The sequence below is a fragment of the Lathamus discolor genome, chromosome 2 (assembly GCF_037157495.1).
Source record: "Lathamus discolor isolate bLatDis1 chromosome 2, bLatDis1.hap1, whole genome shotgun sequence".
NCBI classification, from domain to species: Eukaryota; Metazoa; Chordata; class Aves; order Psittaciformes; family Psittacidae; genus Lathamus; species Lathamus discolor.
In genome coordinates, this window is record NC_088885.1 from 138,178,616 (window position 1) to 138,203,280 (window position 24,665).

The window sequence follows — 24,665 nt, forward strand, 5'->3', positions numbered from 1 at the left end:
TGCTGGGTTCTAGTAGCAGGTTACTGGTTTTGTTATTTTGGAAAAAATGAACTAATCGTATTTTACTGTACAGGATATGAGTAATAACAAAAATTAAATTTTTGGAAACATTTTGCAGGTTCCAGCCTTGCAGTTGGGGACTCTATATAAACCTCTGAACCCAGCTGTTCACCACTATATTCTTTCAGTCGCTCCGAGGTGTTGATTTTAAAAGAATGAGTTGCTGTTCCTGAAGTCTACAAACTGAAGATATTTTGTAGCAGGCCTGTGAACATACATGGATTGGTTATATTGGTGCCTATGCACAGGATATAATAAGGACCAATTAATGTTTTCATTCAAAAACAGTGAAGAAAACTATTTTCTTTAATGGTATACCAGATTTATCCAAATATTTCAGCAAGTCTGTATTACAGTTTGTCAGCAAACTGGGGTACAACCAAAGTGTATTTAAAAATCATTTAATTAGGACAGATTCATTTTCACTCCATGCCACTACACAGCAAGACTTGCTTGTTCATATTTCCTTAAATTTATTCTGGAACTTGTCCAATTTCAGCTTTAATGAGTAGCCTATCCTGCTAGTTACATTAGGATTTATTTTCCCCTAGAGAAGAGTGTTTGAATTGGTAGGTTTTTAACCTGTTCAGTTAAATGAACATATGTTCAGAACTGCATCTTAACTCTTGAGTGCAAAGATTTGAGAAATAATTATTTCTATTGTTCTTAAACTTTTAAAGTGCAGTTTAAATAGTGGTTTTAGACTCCAGCTACGTGCTATAACTGTTTTAATATGGTGATGAGTTTTGATATGAAGTCATATTCAGATGCTTAATACAAATTTAATGGTACAATATAGAAACACAGATCTGACTTGCTTTACTGAAAAAAAATTATTTGTACTTGTATTTTCACTTATTGCTTGGATATATCTCTTGGGTCATAAAACTTGGTTAAATATAGCTCAATACCTTATTAATGATGGATTTTCTGTATTAACAGGTGCAGTTTGGTAGCAAACTTATATTTTAAGTTCTTTTACATGCATTATTTGTTTTTCAAAACTATTATAATAAATCCTGAATTATAAATGTACTTTCATCACTAGCCAGGTCTAGTTAAAATTTCCTTTAAGCAACATTTGCTGCACACATGGTACAGTACTTCCCCCTGCTTTGCTTTCTTTTTTTCTATAAAAATGGATTTATTTTCTTCAACTTCCATTCCTGCAAAGGAATGAAAGGTACCTGAAAAGGACCAGTAGACTTTACTCCTATGAGATTGTTTAAATAGAGTAAGTGTAGAATTTCTATATTGTTAAAAAAAAAATCATACACTGTTACTACCTGTAAGGGACTATTTTATGTGAAACTTTCAAGTTTCAAATTTAGCAAATTCACTACAGTAGCTGTAATATGTATTAAATGAGTAGTCAAACTTTTTAAGACAAAAGCTTTTTCACTGTCATATTGTCAGTTTTTCACAGATGTTCCTCTCCTCCCCTTAAGTACTTGAATTTGTTAATGCAAATGTGTTATTTCAGTTGGAATTATTGCAGAGTCATGTTCATCCTGAATTTTGTTGAAGTTTCCTACCTTCTTCCTTCCCCATCTTGCTTCAGGGAATCTGTCTTTTGAAATACTCAGCAACTTTTTCTCTGAAATGTTTAGTTTTAATCCTGCAAAATATTATGCAGAAATAAGAGGGAATAATAGAAAATGTAAGTTATCTGTAGGAATAACAAAAGGAAAAAGAACATGTCGTGGTTTAAGCCCAGCCTGTCACTCAGAAGCCACGCAGCTGTTAGCTCACTATCCCCCACCCTTCCTCTCCCTGCTCCCGGAGGGATGGGGAGGAGAATCAAAAGAATGTAACTCCCACGGGTTGAGATAAGAACAGCCCAGTAACTAAGGTATAACACAAACCACTGCTGCTACCACCAATAATAATACTAATGATAAGGGAAATAACAAGGGAAGAGAATACAACAGCTCACCACCCGCCGACCAATACCCAGCCCGACCCAAGCAGTGATCTAACCCTTCTGGGTAACTGCCAGCAGTTTCTATAGTGGGCATGACGTGCTGTGGTATGGAATACCTCTTTGGTTAGTTTGGGTCAGGTGTCCTGTCTCGGCTTCCTCACAGCTTCCCCTCCTCCCTGGCAGAGCATGAGACTCACAAAGTCCTTGGTCAGACTAAACATTACTTAGCACCAATTAAAAACATGGGTGTTATCAGCGCTGTTCCCAGGCCAAAAGTCAAAACCACAGCACTGCACCAGGTACTAAGAAGAAGAAAAATGACTGCTACTGCTGAACCCAGGACAGAACAGAAAGGAAAAACGTTGAGTGCATGTCTGTAATGAGATAAATAATAAAAAAATCACAATACATGGCTTGAAAAGAAGCAATACTGGAAAAAATTCTGACTGATATCATAGAAGCACAGAATAGTTTGGGTTAGAAAAGGACCTTAAGATCATTTAGTTCCAACCCCCTACCAGGCAGGGATGCCTCACACTAGACTGTGTTGCCCATGGCTTACTTTTGGCTGTTATTAGCTGACTGATAGTTTTACTGAAACAGCAGGCTGCTCTTCTTGTTGTTTGGTTTTTTTTTGGTTGTTTTTTTTTTCCTTCCTTCTGAAGGTAATTGCTGGTACCAAACACAAGGCTGGGTTCTCCCTGTGGGAGATCATGAAATGGTTTTTCTGCAAATGGCATTTGAAGGTGGCAGCACAGTTGTGTCAATAGCTTCAAGTGAGTTCCAACTTGGACAGTCTTATTTCTGGTTTCCTTCCCCTTTCTCAGCGTTTTTTCAGGTAGGTAATCCTAATTCCAGGCTTTATGAGGTTGAAAAGCCTTGGTGTAAAGAATACTGATTACTATTACAGACGTCTACAACATCTGTTTTTGTTTGTTCTTTGGCCTTCCTTTGTATTTACATCCATTTTCTGTGAAACTTTCCTGAGTATCTTCTTTCATCGGAATCAGTTTTTCTTTTATTCCCTGGTTTTTATTATTAGTGAGGAGCAATGGAATTGGCTTTTGTGGGTGGGTTTTATCTATGAAACCTTGTTCTATGGCGTAGACATCCACGGCTGAGATAATTATTACAATCTTCCTTTGTGGGCAGAAATAGTGACCTGTAGGAAGCAGTTAATTTAATCTTCAGATCTAGAATTTATGGCTCTGTTACATATATACGTGCTGTTTTCCTTTGTTTTACCTTAAAAGTGTCTGTACAGCCAACTTAGGTACGGATGTTTGTTTATACTATACGTATCCAACATGTGATGAGATTAATTCCTCTTGCTCCAGATAAAATGGTTTTCAGTTAGCTGTACTGACAAGGAATTAAGGGAGAAGATCTTTTGACAATATGACAGTATTAAAGGACCTTTACAGCTTTTGTTGGATGTAGTAAATCAACCTGTTGCTTATTTTCAGGTAATAGTGTAGAAATTAGGAGGAAAAGATGACTTACTTGACTTCAGTATAGTTGTGGGGGAGTGTTCTTGTTGATGGTGGACCGTATTTTCACGGAAGAGTTTATTTCCAAACACAATGTCCTTTACCTTGTGCTACTCTCACAACGGCTGTTCTCACCACTTCCTGCTCCCCAGTTATGTGGAAAAAGGCATTGGAGACTATCAGAATCACTTAATGAGCTCTGTGTCAGCCAGATACGGAATATGAGGACAAATATGGAATGGAGAGCTCTTTGTATTTTGTTGTATGGATATTGTCTGTATGTGATTTTCTTTGAACACTGGACATATCTAATTTAGTGATTCACTGTAAGCTTTTAAATAAAAAAAAATCAGAAAATTCAATTTCTGAACAGATTTCTTCTGTGTTTTTAACAACCGCACGATTTTATGAGTAGCTCTTATTTTTGTGTGAGCATTTGGAATTGCTTTTATTAAATATTATAAACTCAGGAGATAATTAGATGAAAATATATTATTTTTTTTCCTTTTGTGTTTTGGAGGGAGATGCAAAGTTAAATCATGTAACAGAAGTCCTGTTTAGGGTGAATTTCAGTATTAGTAGAATTAGCTTTTAGGAGAAATTTAACAGGAACACAGCTCCAACCTAACAAACTGACTGCTTGTAGTCTGGTATTTTGTGACTGAGTTTTTAAATTGTTACTTTTATGCACCAAAGTAATGATTTTCCTTTTGTGTCTCTCAATATTTTCAACAGGACCAAGCGAGCTCATGTCCCGCTAACAGAATGCATATTTGAACTTCCTAATTTGACAGTTCAAGCAACTAGAGCTCAAACCCTTCTGCTTCAAGCTGTTTATCAGAGCTGGTGTCATCCTTTTGGAAACATCAGTTCAGTGGTGGTAAATGAAGCTTTACTGAGTGAGGTTTTCCAAACTTCAGGTAAATATGTCATGCATTTGGTTAAGTATTTATTATTGCACAGAGCACTGCTAGTGAATGCACATACAACTATATCCTTTAAATCCATGCTTTTACTTGCAGTAGTTAACAGACAGAATGTTTTTTGTATATATATGGGTATTTATAGCTTATGCTTAAAATCCAGGATGTAAGCTAAGCCACCAAGCTTCACTCCTTGGCACCAATCACTGGATGTATTTAATTTTCCCATATAGGATAATTTTTCCATGGTTCCCTCATCTGAAACATCCACCCTTGCTGCCTTATATGGTGCAATGTTGTAACTTAAGATCATTCAGAGGTGAAGCTGGATTATTAAGGGCTTTATTAATCAGTGGCATACACTGAATTTTTTAAAGGGCTGCAGGTGTTTCTCATCCAGTTTCATAAATAAATGTTATTGAACTGTTGTGAAACTGCTGAAGGTGTGGAAGTCTCAATGATGATGATGATATAAATAATGAAATTGGTTGCTGTCATACTTTTGCAAAATACCTGTGGATTTGTACAGTAAATTAAGGATTTTGACCACTTTACCATAGTCTTCAAGAGCATAAAGATCATCCAGAAGAAGATAATACTTTTTTATTTATATTTCTATGTAGGCTAGAATAATTTAGACCCATTATTGTTTAGACACATTATTATTCATCTGTCGTGAATAAACACTTAACAAGAATAATTGAGATATTTTGGAATCTCATTATCAGTCTTGGAGAACGTGTTAGAAGAACGTTTCAGATGTAGTAAATCATGACTTGAAGCAGAATAGTAGATTAGACTACTACTGGAACATTTTATCAGTTGTGTTTATCTCAGTCCTATTTTTCTTTTTTCAGTCTGCTTGTTTTTTCAAGTCAAATCTGTATTGATTTAATGGTGTAAAAAGCCCGTTTTATTTCTACGTGTGTAACCGTTGGAATAACTGTTTTAAATACTTACTTTTTCCTTCTTTCTCAGAAGTCATTGATTCTCTTCATTCCTAGATTGTGTGGGTCACCAAGGGATGAGATTGTCATGTTTTAGTTTTCAAGTAATGGTGCTTCTGAAGGTAGCAGGTTTACAAGCCACGTTACAGAGAAATGTGAAAATACAGTCATTCAATAATTTCAGATGGTCCTAGGGTTTGCACAGTTCCAAACTAACCCATTCCATCATTTTAACATGTTTCAGTCCTTCAGTACAATGAACTGTGATACAACCATGCTGGCAGTGTATCAGCAGAATAGAAATTTGGAGCACATATTTTAAGTACTTAAAGTAAATTAACAGTACAGGACACATGTTTTGATCTTCTTTTGTTTGTGGCTTAATTCTTGAACTGGTACATTTTACACTTCTGTCCTTGCACTCCACATTAACTAGTGAAGGTAGCTTTGAGTTCATGGCTGTGAGATTATTGCTGTCTACCCTTTAGTCTTAATTCTTAGCTTTGTTTTTTCCATAAAACTACCTTTGTATAAAACTTAATACCGTGCCTTGTTGAGAATCATCCTTGTACTTAGTATCACCTTAACAATATTATGTATGTGTATAAGCTTCTAAAATAACCTGACTGTAATTCTACAGGGAATTTGGAATTTCAGCTTTCTTTATCTTCATAGTTACTTCGCTAAAAAAGAATAAAAAAAGTAGTCAACAAGGAACTTTTCAATGAACAAGGCACATCTGTTAATCACTGATACTCTTATTAATATCCAGCATAGTTTCTCCAGCATAAATCAACAGCTGATTAATGTTCTTCAGGAGTCCTTGATTTGGGTTTCCTCTTTCCATTGCATGCCCTGGTGCAGCCTTTGATGGGCTGAAGGCTCCTGTGGTGGGCCTGGAAGTAGCCTAGCAGAGTATTATTTGGGCTCCCCCTCCTGCCTTTGTCTCTCTGAGCATTTTTGTGGGTGTAGCGATGAGCGTTCCTTGTATAACCTAATATCTCCCAGGAATAGCAATCTTTTTATCGTTGGTGCTGTGTTTTCCATCTGATCACAGCTTGTGTTTAGCTATGCACAGAAATAGTTAAAGAAAAAAGCTTTTCATCCTTTTGTGTTGTGGATGTTGTTTCTTTGATCAATTTTGTACGAATAATCCAAGTATTAACATATTTGCTTTATTTTCTTTTCTAGCTCTTTCCCTTTATTCCTTAGCTTTTTCTGATATATGTTCCTATGAAACTGCAGTATTTTTGCAGGAAAAGTTAATAATAGGATTGAAGATCTCCTTACCTTCACTTTGTCCTATTTCCTGTGGGATCTTTCTTGAAATTCATTGCTTTATTCTGCTGTTACAGATATCAGAAACTGTGGGTTTCATGAGTACTATTGCCCAAGTTATTTTCTAGCTTTACATTTTCAAACTTCTAAAAACCATCTTTCAAACTAATTAGAAATATAGCAGGACAAACAGCTATTTCGTTATCTAGATTATTATGTCTCTGTTAAAAATAAATAAAAAAGCCCTGGCCAGACATGACCTTATTCTCAAGAAAAAAAATAAAGAAGAAATGGCTTGTGTAGTTTGTCTTCCTGTTTTTAGTGGTCTGCTGTTAGCCAGAGGTTTCCAGCAACCTTGCCTACCTAACGTCTGGATCACAGGATTTTATACGTCCTTCATACACAGTACACTACCATGCTTTTTTGTCCTTTGTGAACAAACTGTGCTCTCCTATAGAAATGTTCTAGTTATGCATTAGCATTCCATATGCCAATTTTGAAAATGTACTGAGATGTCAGATTTTTCTTCTACAGTTTACTCCTTGTATGTAGGTCGTCTCAGATGTGTTTGTCGTTTGTTGACATAGCCTATATGTTTCTCAACTGCCTGTATCTGTATTACCACTTTTTGTGTGGTGACTGAAGAGAGTTAATGGTCTGAAACAGTTGTTGCTAAGCTCCTTACTCCTTTATTGCTGCTTTGTGCCAGGTGCTTCTGGGAGTGATGTCTCCATAACATTGATTCAGTATTACTTGAACTCAGAAGTGATACCACAACCATTTGCATCTTCTCAGCATAAATTTTTATTTTTTTAGCAGGAATTATTTTCTCCAGTTTTATGCTTTTTCCAACACAGCCATCTCACAGTTTTAAAAATGCATCACTGGAACTATGCTTTACAATATGGGCTAAGACATGCTGTAGGGAAAGAACAGTTGAATTAGGGAAAAAATAAAAAAGAATGCAAAGGAAGGAAAAAAGCGAGAAAAAAAGGAAAGAGATATGCAAGGGAAGACAAAGCGAGAGAAGAAATAGAGTTAAAAGTAGAAAAACAGTAAAAGATAAAGCCAAAATTTAATACAAGTACAGATACAGGAGCTGCAGGAAAAGGAGAGAACGTCACAGAAGAACTGTGATGATTGGCCTTTTGACATGCTGTGGAGAGTCTCGTATAGTATGAAGGCCTCTTTGGGAACTTGTCTGCTGGGTAACTGCTGAAAGATTTTATCTGGATGTAGTTAAAAAGGGAGCTCTGCACTGTGTAGCTCCAGAAACATAGGAACAGAATTTATAGCTAGTATGTGGGGCTCTATCCTATGGTTTTGTCTTTTGTCTGGAGCAGAAACGTTTTTCAGAACTATTTTATGCTGAAGATGGTGTAGGGGTTCAGAACAAACTCAGTCTCTTTCCTGTACAAATTCTTGTTGGGAATAAATTAATGGAATACCAGGAAGGAAAAATGCTTGAAGATTAGCAAACTTGTGTTCCCCACCTACCTTCCTCCCCCTGCTCTTCAGAAACCTTTTTCTACTAGGAGAAAACCCCTGTTCTCAAATAATTCGTAGTTTGCTGGTTGTTAGACTTGCTGTCTTCATCGGGTAGTCTGAGACTTTCTCTTTTGATTAACTTGTCCAGAGGCAGGCTGTCTGAAAAAATAAGTTTTGAAGTCTCAAAAGGAAGTTGTGTGTGTTTGGTTTCTGACAGAATTTAAGAATGAAGTGCCTGTACTACTTAAAGTTTGTGTTTGGCATACGTATCAATAAGGTCTGTTATCTTAAAATGACAGTAGAAAGATCAGTATGGTATTGAGACTAGCTAATTGAGCTCAGAATTTGTGAAGGACTCATTATATGAGTATTTCAAGAAGGTTATATGGGTTTTACACTAGATATTTATTGTAAATATTCTTAACTATTATTCCTGCCTTAGCTTGAGGCTGTTTAATTTTGCTAAGAACACATTTTTAATTATGACTGATTTGGAATTCAAAACTACAGGTAATGACTTAATGGGATTTTTGAAAGCACCTAACTCTCTTCATTGCAGTGACACTGTAGCACTTTTGTAATCCATAGTTTTAAGTGTCTGCATGTCAAAAGATGTTTTCAAATGTCAACTGGTAGTTTTGGGGTTCAGAGAAGCCAAGACAATAAAAAAATTTACGGAAGTGTAAACCATGAAACTTATTACTTGAATGAATAGCCTTTAACATTCAAAGTACAAGAAAAAATTATGCTGCCTAAAATAGAAGTTATGCAAGAACAAAAGCAATAGAAAATTTAAAATAGTAGGTAAGACTACAAAGTGACAAAATGCAAGATAAGAAATGGATGAATAAAACAGCTGCAAACAACTCCTTGCTCTGTTTCATGAGTGAAGAAAAAGTCATTAGTAAGTTTTTGATAATGCCTTACATATAGAAAAAAAGAACAAAAGCTCACGCAGAGCTCTCTGGAAACTTACGTTTGTGCTGTGGTTTTGTTTTATAATCCTTTTGGTATACAACCACAACAGTAGGTTCCATGTCAGTTCAGTTATATGTTAGTTCTTATGATTGCACATGTTTGAAGCATCCTGAGTTTGCATTTCACCCACTAAAAATGTGGAAACAAATGTGAATCTGAAATGCATCATGCTTTCTACATTTTTGCAAGTAGATACATTGGATGCTCTGATGTTAATGAAATTGTTTTACAATTATTATTGTACTTTATTTTTCAAAAATAAGTGCACAAAATACCAAAATTTTAGAACAATAGTGCCAGTTAAGGTCTTCCAAAGGTTGAGTGTAGTTAATCCCATGGAATAAGTTTACTGTATATCTTTTCATTATTTGTTAGTAGGTACCTGAAGCGCTCAGTTTCTAACCATTTCAGCCAGCCAAGAAAACATATACACAGTCACACATGGCTTTAGTTTACTCTGGAAAACTGGAACTTGCTACCACTTTTTCCTTGTCCTATTCAGGTAGTTCATTATTTTGTTGACAGTTCAGTTCCATTAATCTGGTATTTTTGGGAAAATTGCTTGCAGACCTTACATTTCTCTATTGAAGGTGATCAAATAGGCATTTGAATCCCTCATGTAAATGATGTCTTAAAGTTAAAAGAAAATCTACTTTCCAGAAAGTAACTGTAAAACTATTTTATGCAAGATTTCATGTGGGATACCTTAATGGTTGAATAATAAATTTTACCTCATAAAAATGAAATTCAATAATACAGTAGCTTTCTCAGCGCAGTAGCATCTGGTTGAATCTCATGAGAGCCAATATTTTCCAACTCATTAGGATCATGTCGTTCTGTATGTCGTCAACATTGACTTAGCCAAGCTACCTTTACTTACATAACCGCCAAACTATTAAATAGGTCTCTTGTGGAGTGAAGTCAAATATTCCTCTTATTTTGCTTTTGCCTTGGAAGAAGAGAAGAAAATGTACATACTGTAACATTTAAACATCTGGTCTAAACCACATCAGGGTAATGCTGAGGAAAGTAACAGGATTCAGTATTCTTCCCAGGTGTACATATAAAAAGGGGTTGTGGAGCTGCTGCATAGTTCTTTTAACCACTTAGGAAAAAGACTGAAGTAAGTGGCTTGCCTTTCTAATACCACTGTTTTAAAAACTACCTTTTTTTCCTCTTACCTGCTCCCTGGCCACCAAACCCCAAAACACAAAACCCACCAAAAGCCCAACATTTCGAAGCTAGTGATAATGCAGGTTGTTAAACTCTAATCATTTCCTTGCAGCATGTTGGCATTAATCTCTCTTCCACATAATATAGCCAGTTTTTGCATTCATTTCAACTTAAACTTTCTGATTAAAATCAAAGTGTGAGAGTGTATTCTGTTTAAGTAATTGCTCGAGAGTGGCAGGAGACAGCTGTATGAGACTTGCACAGTGTAAACAGTTGTCCTGGGTTCAGCAGTAGCAGTAGTTTTTTCTCCTCCTTAGTAGCGGGTGCAGTACTGTGTTTTTGACTTTCTGGTTCTGAGTTACCAGCTGGGCTTAAACCATGACAACAGTTTACTGTCTTGCATGGGTGATTGTATCCACATGTGTCCTTGGCCTTCAGGTAGGATTCTAAATGCAATGTGTAAATAAAATTATTTTAATGCATTGTAAATTTCTTTGGAAGTCTGATAGATTATCGGCTCTAGTTTCAGGTGGAAAAAGACTGTGGATAAGCAACCTAGGCACAATTTTTCCCTTAATTATTTGAACTCAATGTAGTTGCATATAATCCTTTATCTCCTCTTCTTGTAAACATTTTCAGCTATATTCTTAAGTCATGAACTGACACTGAACATGGTATAGGTGGGACATTTCATCTCTTTAAGATGTAATCTGTGAAGTTCAGCTTGTTGAGTAGCTTCTTAGTAAATGCTCTGCCTGAAGCAATGATTCTGTAGTGGCCTGAAATGAGGAACTAACATGTGAAGTAGGCATGTAAACCAGTCATTAGAATTGCCTTTTTATTTTTTCTGGTTAAATCAGTGTATACTATTAAGGTTTGAAATTGAAACATACAGAATTCTGATGAAAGAATGGCGTTAGGCATACTTAAAGCATTCATACAAGCTTGATTCTGATTTGTGACATGCTGAAGAATCTAATGTACTTAAAAGTCCACTTGAGACTTCTAAAACGTCTGTTGTGGTGAAAGCAGATGTATACTGAGAGTCAACAGCAGAGTCACAGAGAAAATGAAAAGCTAAAAATAATAGGTTGTGAAAGAGATACATGACATCTAGAGACGTACGTATACGTATAGAAGCTTCTTAAGTGAATTGCGTTTCAGAATTGCAGGAGAGCTCAGTCCAGTGTCTATGTTGAAATTAAGAGTGAACTCTTGTTGGGTATGTTGGTGGCCTACAAAAAACAAGACACCTACGCCTAGAGCTATAAATAGTGCTCTTCCTCCAGAGTCTGCAGTTTATTTGCACAAATAGCAATGGAAGCTGTGACTGAGAGCACCTGTTTAGTTTGTTCAGCTGTTAGCTTTATGTTACTTCTTGTTGCATTAAGAAAGGTGTGTTTGGACAGCAGGGAGGTAGGCTGCCTTTTTGCCTTGTTCTAGCTGCCATGTACTGTATCAGGTGAAAAACTCCACAGGGAGGTTGAGCTGGTAGCTCCTTTTCTAAGAGCAGCAGAGCATGTTGAGGCTAAACTACTGGAATTCACTGTTATAACAAGACAATTGGGAAGAACGTAAGTTGTGAATCTGCTGCATGATAGGAGCTGCAAAATACGAGAAGAGCGCAGAGCAGACATGATAAAAAGCTTCATATAACAGAAGGAAAGATTCTTTTCTGGGGGATGACCCAGAGAAGTTGCTGTCAAATTTAGGGTGAACCAGGAAGCCACCAGTGGTCGCTAATATAAGAGTAGAATATGAATGAGAAGGTCATGGGGTTTTTTTGGTGTCTGTCTTAAGAATGTGCCTGCAGAGGTCCTGCAAAAGAATTATTGTCCCCAGTCATGCTACCATTAGCTGAACAGTGCCTTTCAGAAGAGCAAACGGAAACTTTTTCTTTGGTCCTAGCAAAAAAATAATAGGGTCATCAGAAAATTCAAGTTGGAAGGGCAGTAGGAAATCTCTAGTCTCATCTTCTGCTACAGTCATGGATCAGACCAAGTTCCTTAGGGCTTTATTCATTCAGACTTTGAAATCTCTAAGAGTAAGAACACCCTGACTCTCTGTGCAACCTGTAGCCCTGCTTGACTGTTTAAACAGTGAAAAAACTTTTCCTCCTATCCAGGCAGAACCTTTTTTGTTTCAATAAGACCATTTTCTTTCATCCTCCTACTGTGCACCACTGTGAAGAGGCTAGCTGTGCCTTCATCACAACCTTCTTGTACGTATGGGAAAGCTGCTAATATGGCCAGTGTGTTACTGCTGGTTATTACCTTTTAAAGCATTAAAACAATTATAACTGAGGAGTCCAAGCTATTTAAAACTCAGTGATGATGCTCTGGGGTCTGTTTCCTGTTCTGGTTCTCAGGCCTACTAGATATAACCTGGGCTTTGATGCTGTAAGTATATATAATATAAACTCAGTCTTACTGTTGTTTGATTAGGAAGCATGAAATTTCAAAACTCAGCATCTCTCCTTTTCCTCTTCAGATTAAAGAATCCTACTTTGTAAGATATTAAATCAGTTTATATGGTGAGATATTCTGAGAGGGAAATGAAAATGCATACAGGTGATACAACAGGAAGAAATGATCAATGATTTATACCTAGTAATTGTATAATATTTTCTGTTTACGGTTTCATGAGACCTCCTTTCATCTTAAAATGAAAAGAAAGCTGTTGTGAACTGTTAAAACTGCCTGTTACAGGGTTTTGTTCACAATTTTCAGTTCTCAGGCTTTTGTAGTTGCTATTTACTATTAAACACAGTAGAAGCATGTTCTCTGCAAACGTGCAGTATTGAAGGCTGATCTTGAGTAGTGAGTTTGCATAATATGTGTAGTCTTGATCAGCTAAAAGTAATGGACTCTAATGAATAATGTGGAAAACTACTTTCCATTTGTTGGGACCCTTTTGGTTGCTGTGACAAGGTAAGATGATAGGTACTAATGGTGTTCCTGCCATAGAAAATTTCCAGAGTATTAGTATGATGCTTCCATATGATTTATTATTATATTAAATCAGGGTTTGTAAAAAGCTACGTATGATTATTTTAAGACTAGAGATTGTAGATTCAAATCCCACTTTGTAATTGCATGGATGGTCAAGAAAAGTGTATTCTCCAGGACTATATATTGTGGGAGATTAAGCTGTTAAGCTGTTCAAATGCAGACTGAGGAATGATTATTGTGACCGTTGCAGTAAAGAATAGTGTTTCTCCTACATATATAGCCCACCTCATACTCATACAATAAAATTAATGCAAGGTACATCTAATAAGGTAATGGTCAGAACAGAAAGTGAATTTTTACTGGACAGCACTAGCTGATGATTAGAGTGATGCTTTGACCATGATATTTTTAGTTAGCATTATGTCCCTAAAGGTGGGCAGTTCTTCTGGAGAAAAATTCTACCAGTGGTAGAAATAAATAGGAATATTAAGAAGGTACTAAAATAAAGCAGACAAAGTTAATGAAATATTTGATTCACAGGAAGCAATAATATGCAAGAAAATTTTTAAATTAACATTTTACAGTTTTTATTTTGCTTTTGGAATTACTGAGGAATAAAGGAAGAAAGGGAGGTGTTCTGTTATGGTATTATTTAACAGTGTCCAGTGAATGTCCCTTCTGTTTGTGTGAAGCGTTATAGGAAAATTAAATATGGCACAGCAGATGGAACTGCTTTGATCTTGCTTTGAAGTGTGGCACTATTATAGGAAAGCACTCCTTACTGTGCAGTATTGTTGTGTAGGTTTCTTTTTTGCATTAATAAAGATATGTACCATTCTATGTGGTATGTTAATTAAAAGCTTGGATTTTAAGGAGATGTCATAATTCTATGTATAACCACACGTCTTGAATTTTGGGAGCTTTATCTTATGCAGAATAAAGTGCTCCTACATCTGCTTAACATACTCCAAAACATGCCTTGGAACCAGGGCTGCTGTCGATTCAGAGAAAGTAATCAGAGCTATTTCCAAAACCACCTTTGTTTTAGTTGGAGATCATCTAAATAAGCGTAGTCCCCAGTCTGAGCTTAGTTTTTCTGTTATGATTATATCATAAGGCTAGTATGGATACACATCAAAACAAATGTGTGGTTTACTTTTTCATTGTTTTTCCCTTTTTCATCCTTACTTTTTGCTTTCCCCCCTCCCCTTTTTGGTTTTGTTTTGAGGGCAACGTGATATATAAATCCAGATGTTGCACCTTCTTATGCTGATTTCTCCAGTCTTTACACCCTCATTTGTTGCTGCATCTCATTCATGATCATGATTTTCCTCCTTTTACTGTTTTTATGTCACATCCCTGGGTGTTCAACCTGCTTTAATGGTCTTCTGTTTTGATTTTTTTCCTTTCTCATTTTGATTTGGCTTTTTTTCTGCTTTAATAAACAGCAAGGGATCTGATCAGTTAGGTATGGGGGGTAAAACTGTTGCTTGGGTGTAGCTTCAAATGTTTTTCTCATGAAAGATGCTTATTCTCGGGTTTTTGTACCCATTTTTCCCCCCTCGATTATTGCAGGGTATGTGGAGTAACTATGTTGAAAATACAGAAGTTAAGACGAAATGCAGCTCTTGGGTAGTGCTACAGAAATGGTTTAAGTCTAGACTGATAAAAAGGTGGTGGGTTTTTTTTGTCTTTTGTTTTTTGGTTTTTTTTTTCTAAACATTGCAGTAATTTTGCAACTTTTTCCATTTAAGATGTTGACATAGTTTTTCTCCTGCTACTGTTGGAATAAGAAAAGCTTCATTGCTCTGAGGCATCTGGTCTTGTTAAGAAATGACATTTAGTTCTTCTGTATGAATTGTCACCTTAGTGGGAGTATATTGTCTGGCTCTATCTTTTCTGAGAAGTGAATACTGGATGATTCTGAGGAAGGTGCAAGAATCATAGAACCTAGTGTTGTATTCTTGCAACTCTGCAGGAGCTTTGAGTTCCTTTCTGCTGTTAGATCTCTTGTTTTTACCTTGCTTGAATAACATATCACAGCTGGATACAGCAGCTTTGTGCCAACTACTTTTTTCTTATCTCAGCTATCTTTTTTCATTCTCCTGTATGTAATCTCAGATTTATGATGTAACAAGGCAATTTTGAGCTAGATATTTTAGTAGTTTAGAAGTTTCTAAAGAAAAGTAATAACAAGTAAAAACACTAATAAATTAGTACATGTTTTACTACAAGCTGACCAAGAAAAGTTTCTGTGCTCACTTAACAAGCTGTTGCAACTTACGTTTTAGGAAGTCAGAGAGTCCTTGAGATTTCCATTTTGATATATCTTCTGGAATGTTTTTCTTATCTTTTTACTGTCTTCTCAAAATCCTGAAAAATCCCTTCCCTGGTATCTCTGTATCAGCCTATTTAGTGTGCGCTCAGTGGATTGTACTCAGAAGCTATCTGATTTCTTTCTGTTTCAGTTTAGATAGCAAAAAAAACCATCCTCCAAGTGTAGTTGTACCCCTCTGTGTGATAGCTTGGTCCATTCAGCTTTCTTTGTATTGTCTGATATTTTGACTATCAAAGGAATATGTTAAATTCTGTTTCTCCCCTTTAACATATATGTCAGCATGTCATCTGAGAAATCCAGACCCCAACTAAATTTGGGGATGCAGAATTATTCTCTTTTCTGAGTACCTTCAGATTTCTTACCACTATAAAGAATCAGTCAGCCAGCCATCTGCAGTGAGTTCAGCAACAGGAGGAGTTTGAGTAAGAAATTGAGTTAGGCTTTTGCTTGGTAAAGGATAAGGTTTCAAACTTCTACACTTCCAAAGGATGACTAGACTTAGAAATAAAATAGATGTTTTTCAGAGGCCTTGGACATCACATGAGTCTGTTGTGACTTGATATCAGAAGTCAGTCCATTTTTATCCAATAGTAGTATGTCGTGGCTGTGCCTGCCAGAAGGGAACAGTCTCCCCTTCCTTCCAAAATGTACCAAAGTATAGGGTTCTTTTGGTATGATCTGTTAACAAAACAAGGAATCAGGAACAGAGATTATTATTATTATTTAACCCAGGGCTTAAGTGCAATTTTTGAATGAGTGCTTGACTTACTGTTGTAAGTAGTTGCAATCATGTGCTTGGTACACTCTTGGCAGTAAATACCTGACTGACTGGCAAGTTTAGAATTGTTGGGTACACAATTCTAAATTCGCACAGTGTAAAACACCTGTTAGATATCTGTTATACTTAATCTTTTTCCAGATTGTTTTAGAGTCTCACTTATCTTCTAAAGAATAGAGTTTCTGCATGTATTCAATAGCTTTTCAAATGCTGTGAAATTGTGTTACAACAAAGATAAGGTAGAGTTCAGAAGGGTGAACTGCACTATTCTGGGCATGCTCATAGGAAGTTACATCTAAAAATACACTGTTTGTGCCAACAAACCAGATCACTTCAGAAACATTAGGCATTCATAGATATTTGTCTACTCTTTTTAGACTGACTGTAAGCTTTACAGCAAAGCTTTGAGGCACTGACATCCCAGCATTTGCGGTTCTGTTGAAAGCTCATATGATTGCATCTTGCTATAGCTCTCATAGCTTCTGGTTTCATCAGTTAACTCTGTATTCCGTCCACTGAGCTTAGATGAGGTGGTTGTGATCACCAAAGTGCTAAGCACTTGATCTTCTGTCTTTCAAGAGAGCTTTTTATAAAACTTGCTTTGATGTGTACTTTGTGTCCAGGCTACTTTCCCAGTGGGATCACTTTTATGATGCTATCCATTCATATGTTGCAGTATCCCATATGTTATCAATGAAACACAGCTTGCCAGCAGATTCGTGCTTATCACCAAGATAGTACCTCTACCATATTCAGCAAAAAGAACAACTGCTTCTTTAATTCATAAAATTTGCCTTCTGTAAATTTGCACAGGGGCTTGAAAAACTACTTGCATCTACAGAATATTTCCTAAATACAGAGAAAAAATAGCTGAAAAAGGGACTAGTACTAGAGCAAACTATTGCTATGATCTCAGTCTTCCCAGCTCGTGCCCTCCCAATTCCTTTTTTACCTTCATTTGAATGACTTGTCTGACTTTGAATATAAACCTTTAGGGAGGTTTGTTTTTTTTTTTAGTGATGTCAGTGAAGAGCTGTTCTAACTTAAAAACTGGAGGAGAAAATGATCAACAGAAGGAGCTGGCAATCAGTTATTAAGGCATTGCAGTAAGCACTGTAAAGTCTACATGTATGGTTGTGAGATGGAATAAAGAAACACAGTTCACAGAAGCACAGAATGGTTTGGGTTGGAAGGAACCTTCAGGATATCTAGCTCCAACCTGCCTACCATGGGCAGGGACACCTTCCACTAGACAAGGTTTCTCAAAGCCCCATCCAACCTGGCCTTGAAAACTGCCACATATTTTTTCTAATATCTACCTATTAAGCATTCACTCACATGCTGTATTTGCTATGGTAGCTTTTGATGAGAAGATTGGGCTGCAGAAAAAGAAGCTGCAAACTTCATAACAGAATACCTTGAAGCACACAAACAAGTAAAATGGATGAATTTATAGAGAACTAGATTTGTGTATTTCCCTCCTTGTTATATTCTGATGCTGATCTGAGTTATGAAGATTGTCATATGTTTCTGTAATACTGTCCCAGTCTTTTCTGGAACCCATATAACTGTACAAATCCTTCCAGGTTGAACATGGGACTGTTTTAATTGCATCAGGTGGCTTTGTTCTTAGGCTTTTGAAATGACGATTATCTGTGTATTAATTAGGTTTTGGTGAGGTTTTGTTTAGTGTTCTCTTGAAATTCTTATTTGCTGTAATGCAGTCAAATTTGTATGTGGAATAACACTTTCTCTATGTGTATCTCATTCCTTAATCTCCTTTGCAACTTTTTCTTTCAGTGTTTTGCTGTCAATTGTTTGAATATAATTGAGTGTATTCTGATAATGTCTGCTTCCTATGCATTTATAGTACTTTAAAAGTTTCTATTGCAAAGACCAGTGAAACTTGAAGCTTTAATGTGCCAGCCTCAGTATTTGCCTGAGTACCTATTTGGAATTCCAGTCCGCACTTCATCTACGAAAGTATAAGCTTCTCGTAAATCACAGAAATACTGCAGGAGTCAGTTTGAAAACTTTTTGAAGAATGGCAGAAAGGAGAAATTGTTCAAGGTGGCAGGAGACTGAAAAGACTTGATATAAGAAAAGAAAGAAGACCACAGTGATCGTGAAAAAGAAAAGACCAAAGTGATAGTGAAAAATGAGCAGAATGTGCTTATAGGTAAAAATAGTGAAAAATAGGTGAAATAGCACCATTAACCAGAATGTAGTTGGTTTTTTTAACCAACTCAGACTTTGCTTTATTGCTGTTTTGAAACCTTTTCATTAAGAATACATTGTTTAGTAAGTTGTAGTCAGAACTCAGTACCTCAGTAGAGGTCTTTCTAGCATCTTATAATCTAAAGGGAAACATGCCCTTCATTTCTTAAATTTTTCCCTGTCCTTAGAAGTAATTTTCTATTTCATTGAGGTAGTACAGAGTTTTTTTGTTCTAGTCAGTTAGAAAATTGCGTCTTGGTGCAGTTGCACTTAATATCACAGTTCAGAGCCTAAGTGCTGTTATGGATGCTTCCCTGTTTGGACACAGCTTACCAGGTGGAGCTCAAAAACTCGCTGGCCATAGAGTCAGGATGCTTAGTTCTTTCCATAAGGCATTGAATTATTATTTAAATAAGAGAGTTCAAATATTTAGAATTTTTGTAATTCACTGTTACCTACATAAAAGACACACACGCTCTTTTGGGTAAGTCTTTGTATTCAAGTGGGGAATATCTTTTCATTCCTTGCCCTTTTTGTCTTGGCTTTCAGTGATTTTAAGCGTATAAACAAAACCAGCATATGCTGAGAAACAGCTCCAAGGTTGCTTATGTCAGATTAGTGCTGTACATTGGTTTGCCCTCCCTCAGAGAGCAACTTGACATCCAAATGTTGGTCAAATCATTGTTTTGGCATTTGAAAAGCCACTGATATTAAGGCTCATGTGGACTTTGGAGTGAGAAATGAGATTCGTAACAGAAATTACTTGCAAGCCTGTAAAAGTTGCTTTGTAAGAGGCAAATCTGCTGACAGTTGTCTGCATCATGTATTTAAAATAAAATATTTCTGTCTAGCAAACTGAAGTGTAACAAATTCCGGTAGCCAAAAGAAGTTCTAGCTAGAAGATGCTTTTTTATATTGACAGTGGTTAATAACTGCATCAACTTTCTGAGATTGCAAGTGTTTTTTTTTTTTTTTTATTGATGCGTGCTGCTGTTTGAAACACAGGAGAGGAATTGTGTGGCCTGTATTTTAAAAGAACTGAGGCTGGATGATCACAGGGCTTTTTCCTTTTACTTTTCATTCCCTATTACTTGATGCTTCACAAATTATTTTCTGTTTGAAATGTTATTTCCCTCAGATCTCTAACTGGAGCCAGCTGATCTCAGAGCTGTCCTCTTGATCATTCTGTGTCTGTTTAATGCAGTTGACCCTTGTTAGCTTTTGGTACTAGCTGAAGTTTGTATTTTGCTATTGGTTTATATGTAATTTGTATCTTGTGTATATGTTTTCTTTATGTGAGGCTTCTGTTCATTTTGTTGCATATTAACTTTATAGCTTTATCTGTAGTGAGTAGTGATTGAAAAATGAAATGTTTCATCAGTATTATGAGAATCACAGAATCACAGAATCACAGAATCCCAAGGGCTGGAAGGGACCTAAAAAGATCATCTAGTCCAACCCCCCTGCAAGAGCAGGGTAACCTACAGTACATCACACAGGAACTTGTCCAGGCGGGCCTTGAATATCTCCAGTGTAGGAGACTCCACAACCCCCCTGGGCAGCCTGTTCCAGTGCTCTGTCACTCTTACAGTAAAGAAGTTCTTCCTGATGTTAACGTGGAACTTTCCAGGCTTACAATGCCAAAAGTTTACAAAGCTTGCTGCCTGTGACATGTTATCGAAGTTGTCTTGTCTTTCTTTTGCTTTGCTGACTGTTTTAAATACAAGTTACTAAATGCTGTTAGGAAAAAACCCATAAAAGTGACTTATTGAAGTTAAGTAAGCCTAATACGATTTCCTGATGGTTGCAATGTCATTCTTCAGTGTAATCTTTAAAATAAAAAAACCCCCAACAAAACAACTAACATACTCCTATATAGTGACTTGGCCATTTCATAAGCTACTGGAAAAATTCTTTAGCTTAGAAAGTCACCAAGCAAGAACTATTGAATCTATATTTCCAGTAATTCAGAGATATTTTGTAACTTTAGACAGTGGCAAGAATGCATCTCTCCTTTTAATTGAAGATTTTTCAGTTGTTTCCAGTTGATTCAGTGGTTTTCAATTGTGAGGCATTTGTACTTAGCTGACTAGCTCAGATATTTTTCCTGGTTTGCACAATTTCTCTCTGGCAAAGGAAACTTTCTGATTATAAGAGGGAGGAAAAAAAGTAGATAGAGAAATGTTTCAGCACCGTTCTGCTTGCTCAGTGTGTCCTGTGGAAGAGATAAACTGTGTTTGCATGATTTCATAGATTTCTAACATGGCCATTCATACTATTTTCTTGCAACAATAATTAATGGGTTTATAAACTGCCATTGGTTATCACTTGTTGGTTATCCTTGCTCTTGGGTTTGAAATGAGATTGTCTTGGCACTGAAACCTTTGATGTTGGGAAGGTCAAATAACAACTTCTTCACTTTCTGTCCTTGATGCGGGCAATCAACTTTACTAGCATTGGAATCTAAATGTGTCAGAGGAATTCCTTAAGCCTGCTGTGAGTTGCCTGTGTTTTATCCTGCTTTTTGCAGTACAACATAGTGTGCAGTGCTACTATTTTTATACTTTTAGTTCCACACCTGTTTCTTTGTAAAAAATAAAATAAAAAAAAAAAAAAAACCCTTCCAGAATACCTAAGTACAATGGAGTTGTCCTTTAGATCGTTCTCATCTGTGTTAAGAACTGTTTGATATTTCAGTTGTAGGACTCTGTTTCCCAACAAAAGTCATGTGACTTCAGCAGTGAGGTGCAATAAGAGCTCTCTTAGGATTACTTTAAATAGAATGGAAGACTTTGGGCATATAAGGTTGTGTGGCCTTGAATGTGATTTTTATTTGATATATGAGCTGTGACATAGCTATTGCATGACTGAGATGTGCCTGTAAGCGATGTAGTGTACAGATGGGGTTTCTCTGAAACAAAGCCAGCGACTAAATCTGAATGTGCTCATTTAAAGGGTAAAGAATACTTCATAAAACATATGGAAACATTTCTATGTTTTTTCATTAAACAGGCTTCTTACTCTTCACGCATTTTTTATGATTGTTCATGCTAATATGTCATTTACCTGACTCTAGACTGCCTGTGCATCTGTTTGGTTTAGTGGCATTTGCATGATGTTATGAATATTTTATTTATAAACACACTGAATATACTTTTCTATTTTAGTATTCCAGAACTTTTCAGAGGTGAAATACTTCTTTACACAGAACTGTTGAAATACCCCTCACCGTTATGTATTGCAAAATATATGATTTAGTAAGAATGTCAAATGATAGTAATAGGGCAGTTGCAAAGTATGATTTGAATTACATGGTTAATGTGATCCATTGAAGTAAAATCCAGGATTATGTACATTTGAACAAGAATTTTAGACCAAATTTATACAAAGAGTATCTCTTCAAAAGTATGGATGCTGAAAATGTGCAGGGATCATAGCAGCCCACAACTCAACAGGGACTTTGTGTCATGCTATGTCAACAGGAGAATTGAGAATCCAAAGCATCTGAGCTTCTTCTGAGCATATGTGATCTGTAATTACTTACAGGGACCCTGTTGAAAAAATACATGTTATTGATTTTTGTCATTTAATTAAAAAAAAAATCAAATCCAAAATTTCTGAGCACTAATTTGTAATATTTTTCTAGTTAATTTATTTGTGGGCATGCGAGGTGGAAACTGCAACTCCTGAGTTTGTCAGCCTTGCCCACACAATCTGTCTCTTCAATTCCCCGATTCCAGATCCTTAGACTTAAAGTGCTTTAAATTCAAAGCATCCTTTACTAATATGTGATAGCATCTTCTGGATGTATTTTTTTTTTAATTGCTATGATGGCAAATCCATAATGGTTCTTAACATTTAAATATTAAATTAATATAGTGGTGGCATTCGTAGCTGCTCTTCAGAATCCCTAGCTCAGAATCACTAGAAGTACAACAGGGCTCTGATGCTTGACAGTAGCTCAGAACAAATATTTTACACCTTTGTAAGGAAAGATATTAAGTGCATTCTCCAGAAACAAAGCAGTAGTTTGTGTTCTTTTTTGATAATTATCATCTTTCACTTATAATGGATTCAGAGTTTTGCTTTGTCCCCCTTTAGCCCCATGGTTGCAGTGTGTTTGAGCCGGGTTTTTTTTAAACTATTTTTTTCAGTCTAGTCATACTCCTAATGGAAGACTTTAAGGGTTCAAGGAATAAACACCTAAAACCTGGATCTAGCTCTTACAAAGATACAGTCTTTTTTGAAACTTTTGGCACCTGTTTTTTCTTGTATACACTATTGAAGTGTTTTGATGCCAGATTTTGATTGCGGGCATTTTCATAAGGTTAAGAGGGTTTTAAAACCACTCCTGTAGAGTTTTACAAAGGTTGTGATTTTCTATTAGTTTTAGCTGATACAGGATCATACTGCTGTGTAAAGAGGTGGTCCTTCTTTCCACTCCTGACAGCAGTTTTCCCACACCTTCTAATGATCAGGCAGATATGTGAGCAGTTAGTTCAGCTTTTGTAGATCCAGCTGGAAATTTCTCCTTCTGAGGAGGGGTTGGTTTTCAGTCAGTTTAGCCATTTATCTGGCTTATAATGTGCCCACATGAGAACTAGAGACAACTCAAGGCAGAGCAAATGATGGCATTGCCCCAAGAGAGACCTTAGAGCTGAATGAATGTGTAAGCTGGTCTTGTTACCATGCTCCGCAGTAATCTCAAGCTCTTGTTTTAAGGCATCAGTTTATTTTCTTTTACTTTCTAAAAGATGCATAATTTTGCAGGTTAAGATTGTTTGCATTCTTTGTGTGTTTAAAACAGTTACTAATAACCACTTGTTATGTTTGCTCTGGACTAACGTAAATTGCACAGGATTCTTTGTGCCTTATCTACTACTACTGAAGTCCATACTGCCTCAATCACAAGTATGTCAAAGTTGATGAAATTCTACATTCTGCTATGCTGTAACATACTTGTAACATTGTGTCAAAAAATACTTGGGGCATTAGTATTGAGAGGTAAACCAGCTAAAATTTCTTTTAATAACATCCCTACACTGGAAATTTATGAAGCAAATATCTGTAGCCAGCATGTAGGTAGGACTTAGTCCTCAATTTTGAAGTGGCAAGTTACTTTCTGTAAAGTAAAGTGTTTTCTTTCATATGCTACTACTATTTGGTGGTCATTTTAGAAGTCATTTAGCTAATCTCATATGGTGGGATTTCTGCAGATAAAACAAAATCAACTGGTTTTTTTTCAGCCCTTAAAGAGGAGGAGAAAAAAGGTCAACACTGAGAGGTTGTCATCTTATCTAGGAGATGTAAAAGGAGAAATTTACAGTAGGAGTCAAAAGAGATTTTTGATTATAGGAAGGTGCATATGCAGACTGTGTTTGCAATAGGATCTTACAATTGTAAAGCAAGCCTCTCTACAGTTGCACGGGTATGATGTGCAAGGAAAGCTACTATTTGTATCCAGAACCATTCTAAGCATTGATATTATCCACAGTATAAAAGCAATTACAGTGTTCTTTGTAAGAGCTACCATACCTGGCGTGTAGGTAATTCTTAGTTAACAAGAAAAGTCTTTCTTCTGTGGGACAAATTGAAACAAATAAGAGTTTATTCTGTTTGCGGTTGGGTGTTTTTTGAGGGTTTGGGTGGGGTTTTTTTTGTTTGCTTGTTTTTTAATTTTCTTTTTCAGGCTCGTGGTGGGGTTAATTTAGTTTGCTCTGTGTTCTATGCAAATAGGTAACGTACAGTCTCCTTGAAGTCTCTCAGTCACTTATCTTCTAATTAAATGATTGATTTCAGTGTTTTGCTGTATTTGCTATCTGACAAAAATTCTCTGTACATCAGGCTGTGTGGCTGTATTTTGTGGTGTTTCTTGCTAAAATAAGTAAATACATTACCTCATCTCTTAATCAGCCAACTATGCCACTGATGACCCCATACTTATGGTGTAATACTGCCGCAGTTGAAGCTCAGCCAGACTCTAGGGACCTCTCTGTAATATGCTGCTGTAGGCAATTCTTAGGGTGTAGAGCCAAATACCTTTTCCCTTGGTTTCATTTCCACTTTCATTTCCTTTGGGATTTTTATTTCCTAAGGAAGGTTGGCCTTCAGTTGCTTGAA

At 36.3% G+C, this 24,665-nt stretch overlaps 1 protein-coding gene across 1 annotated transcript in view; it reads left to right on the top strand.

Moving 5' to 3' along the window:
- VPS13B (vacuolar protein sorting 13 homolog B) overlaps positions 1-24,665 on the top strand; it is a 439,495-nt gene that overhangs the window by 88,032 nt on the left and 326,798 nt on the right. The window contains exon 17 of the mRNA XM_065668694.1: positions 4,210-4,394. Within this exon, the coding sequence (XP_065524766.1) occupies positions 4,210-4,394 (185 nt within the window). The remainder of the gene's footprint in view (positions 1-4,209; positions 4,395-24,665) is intronic.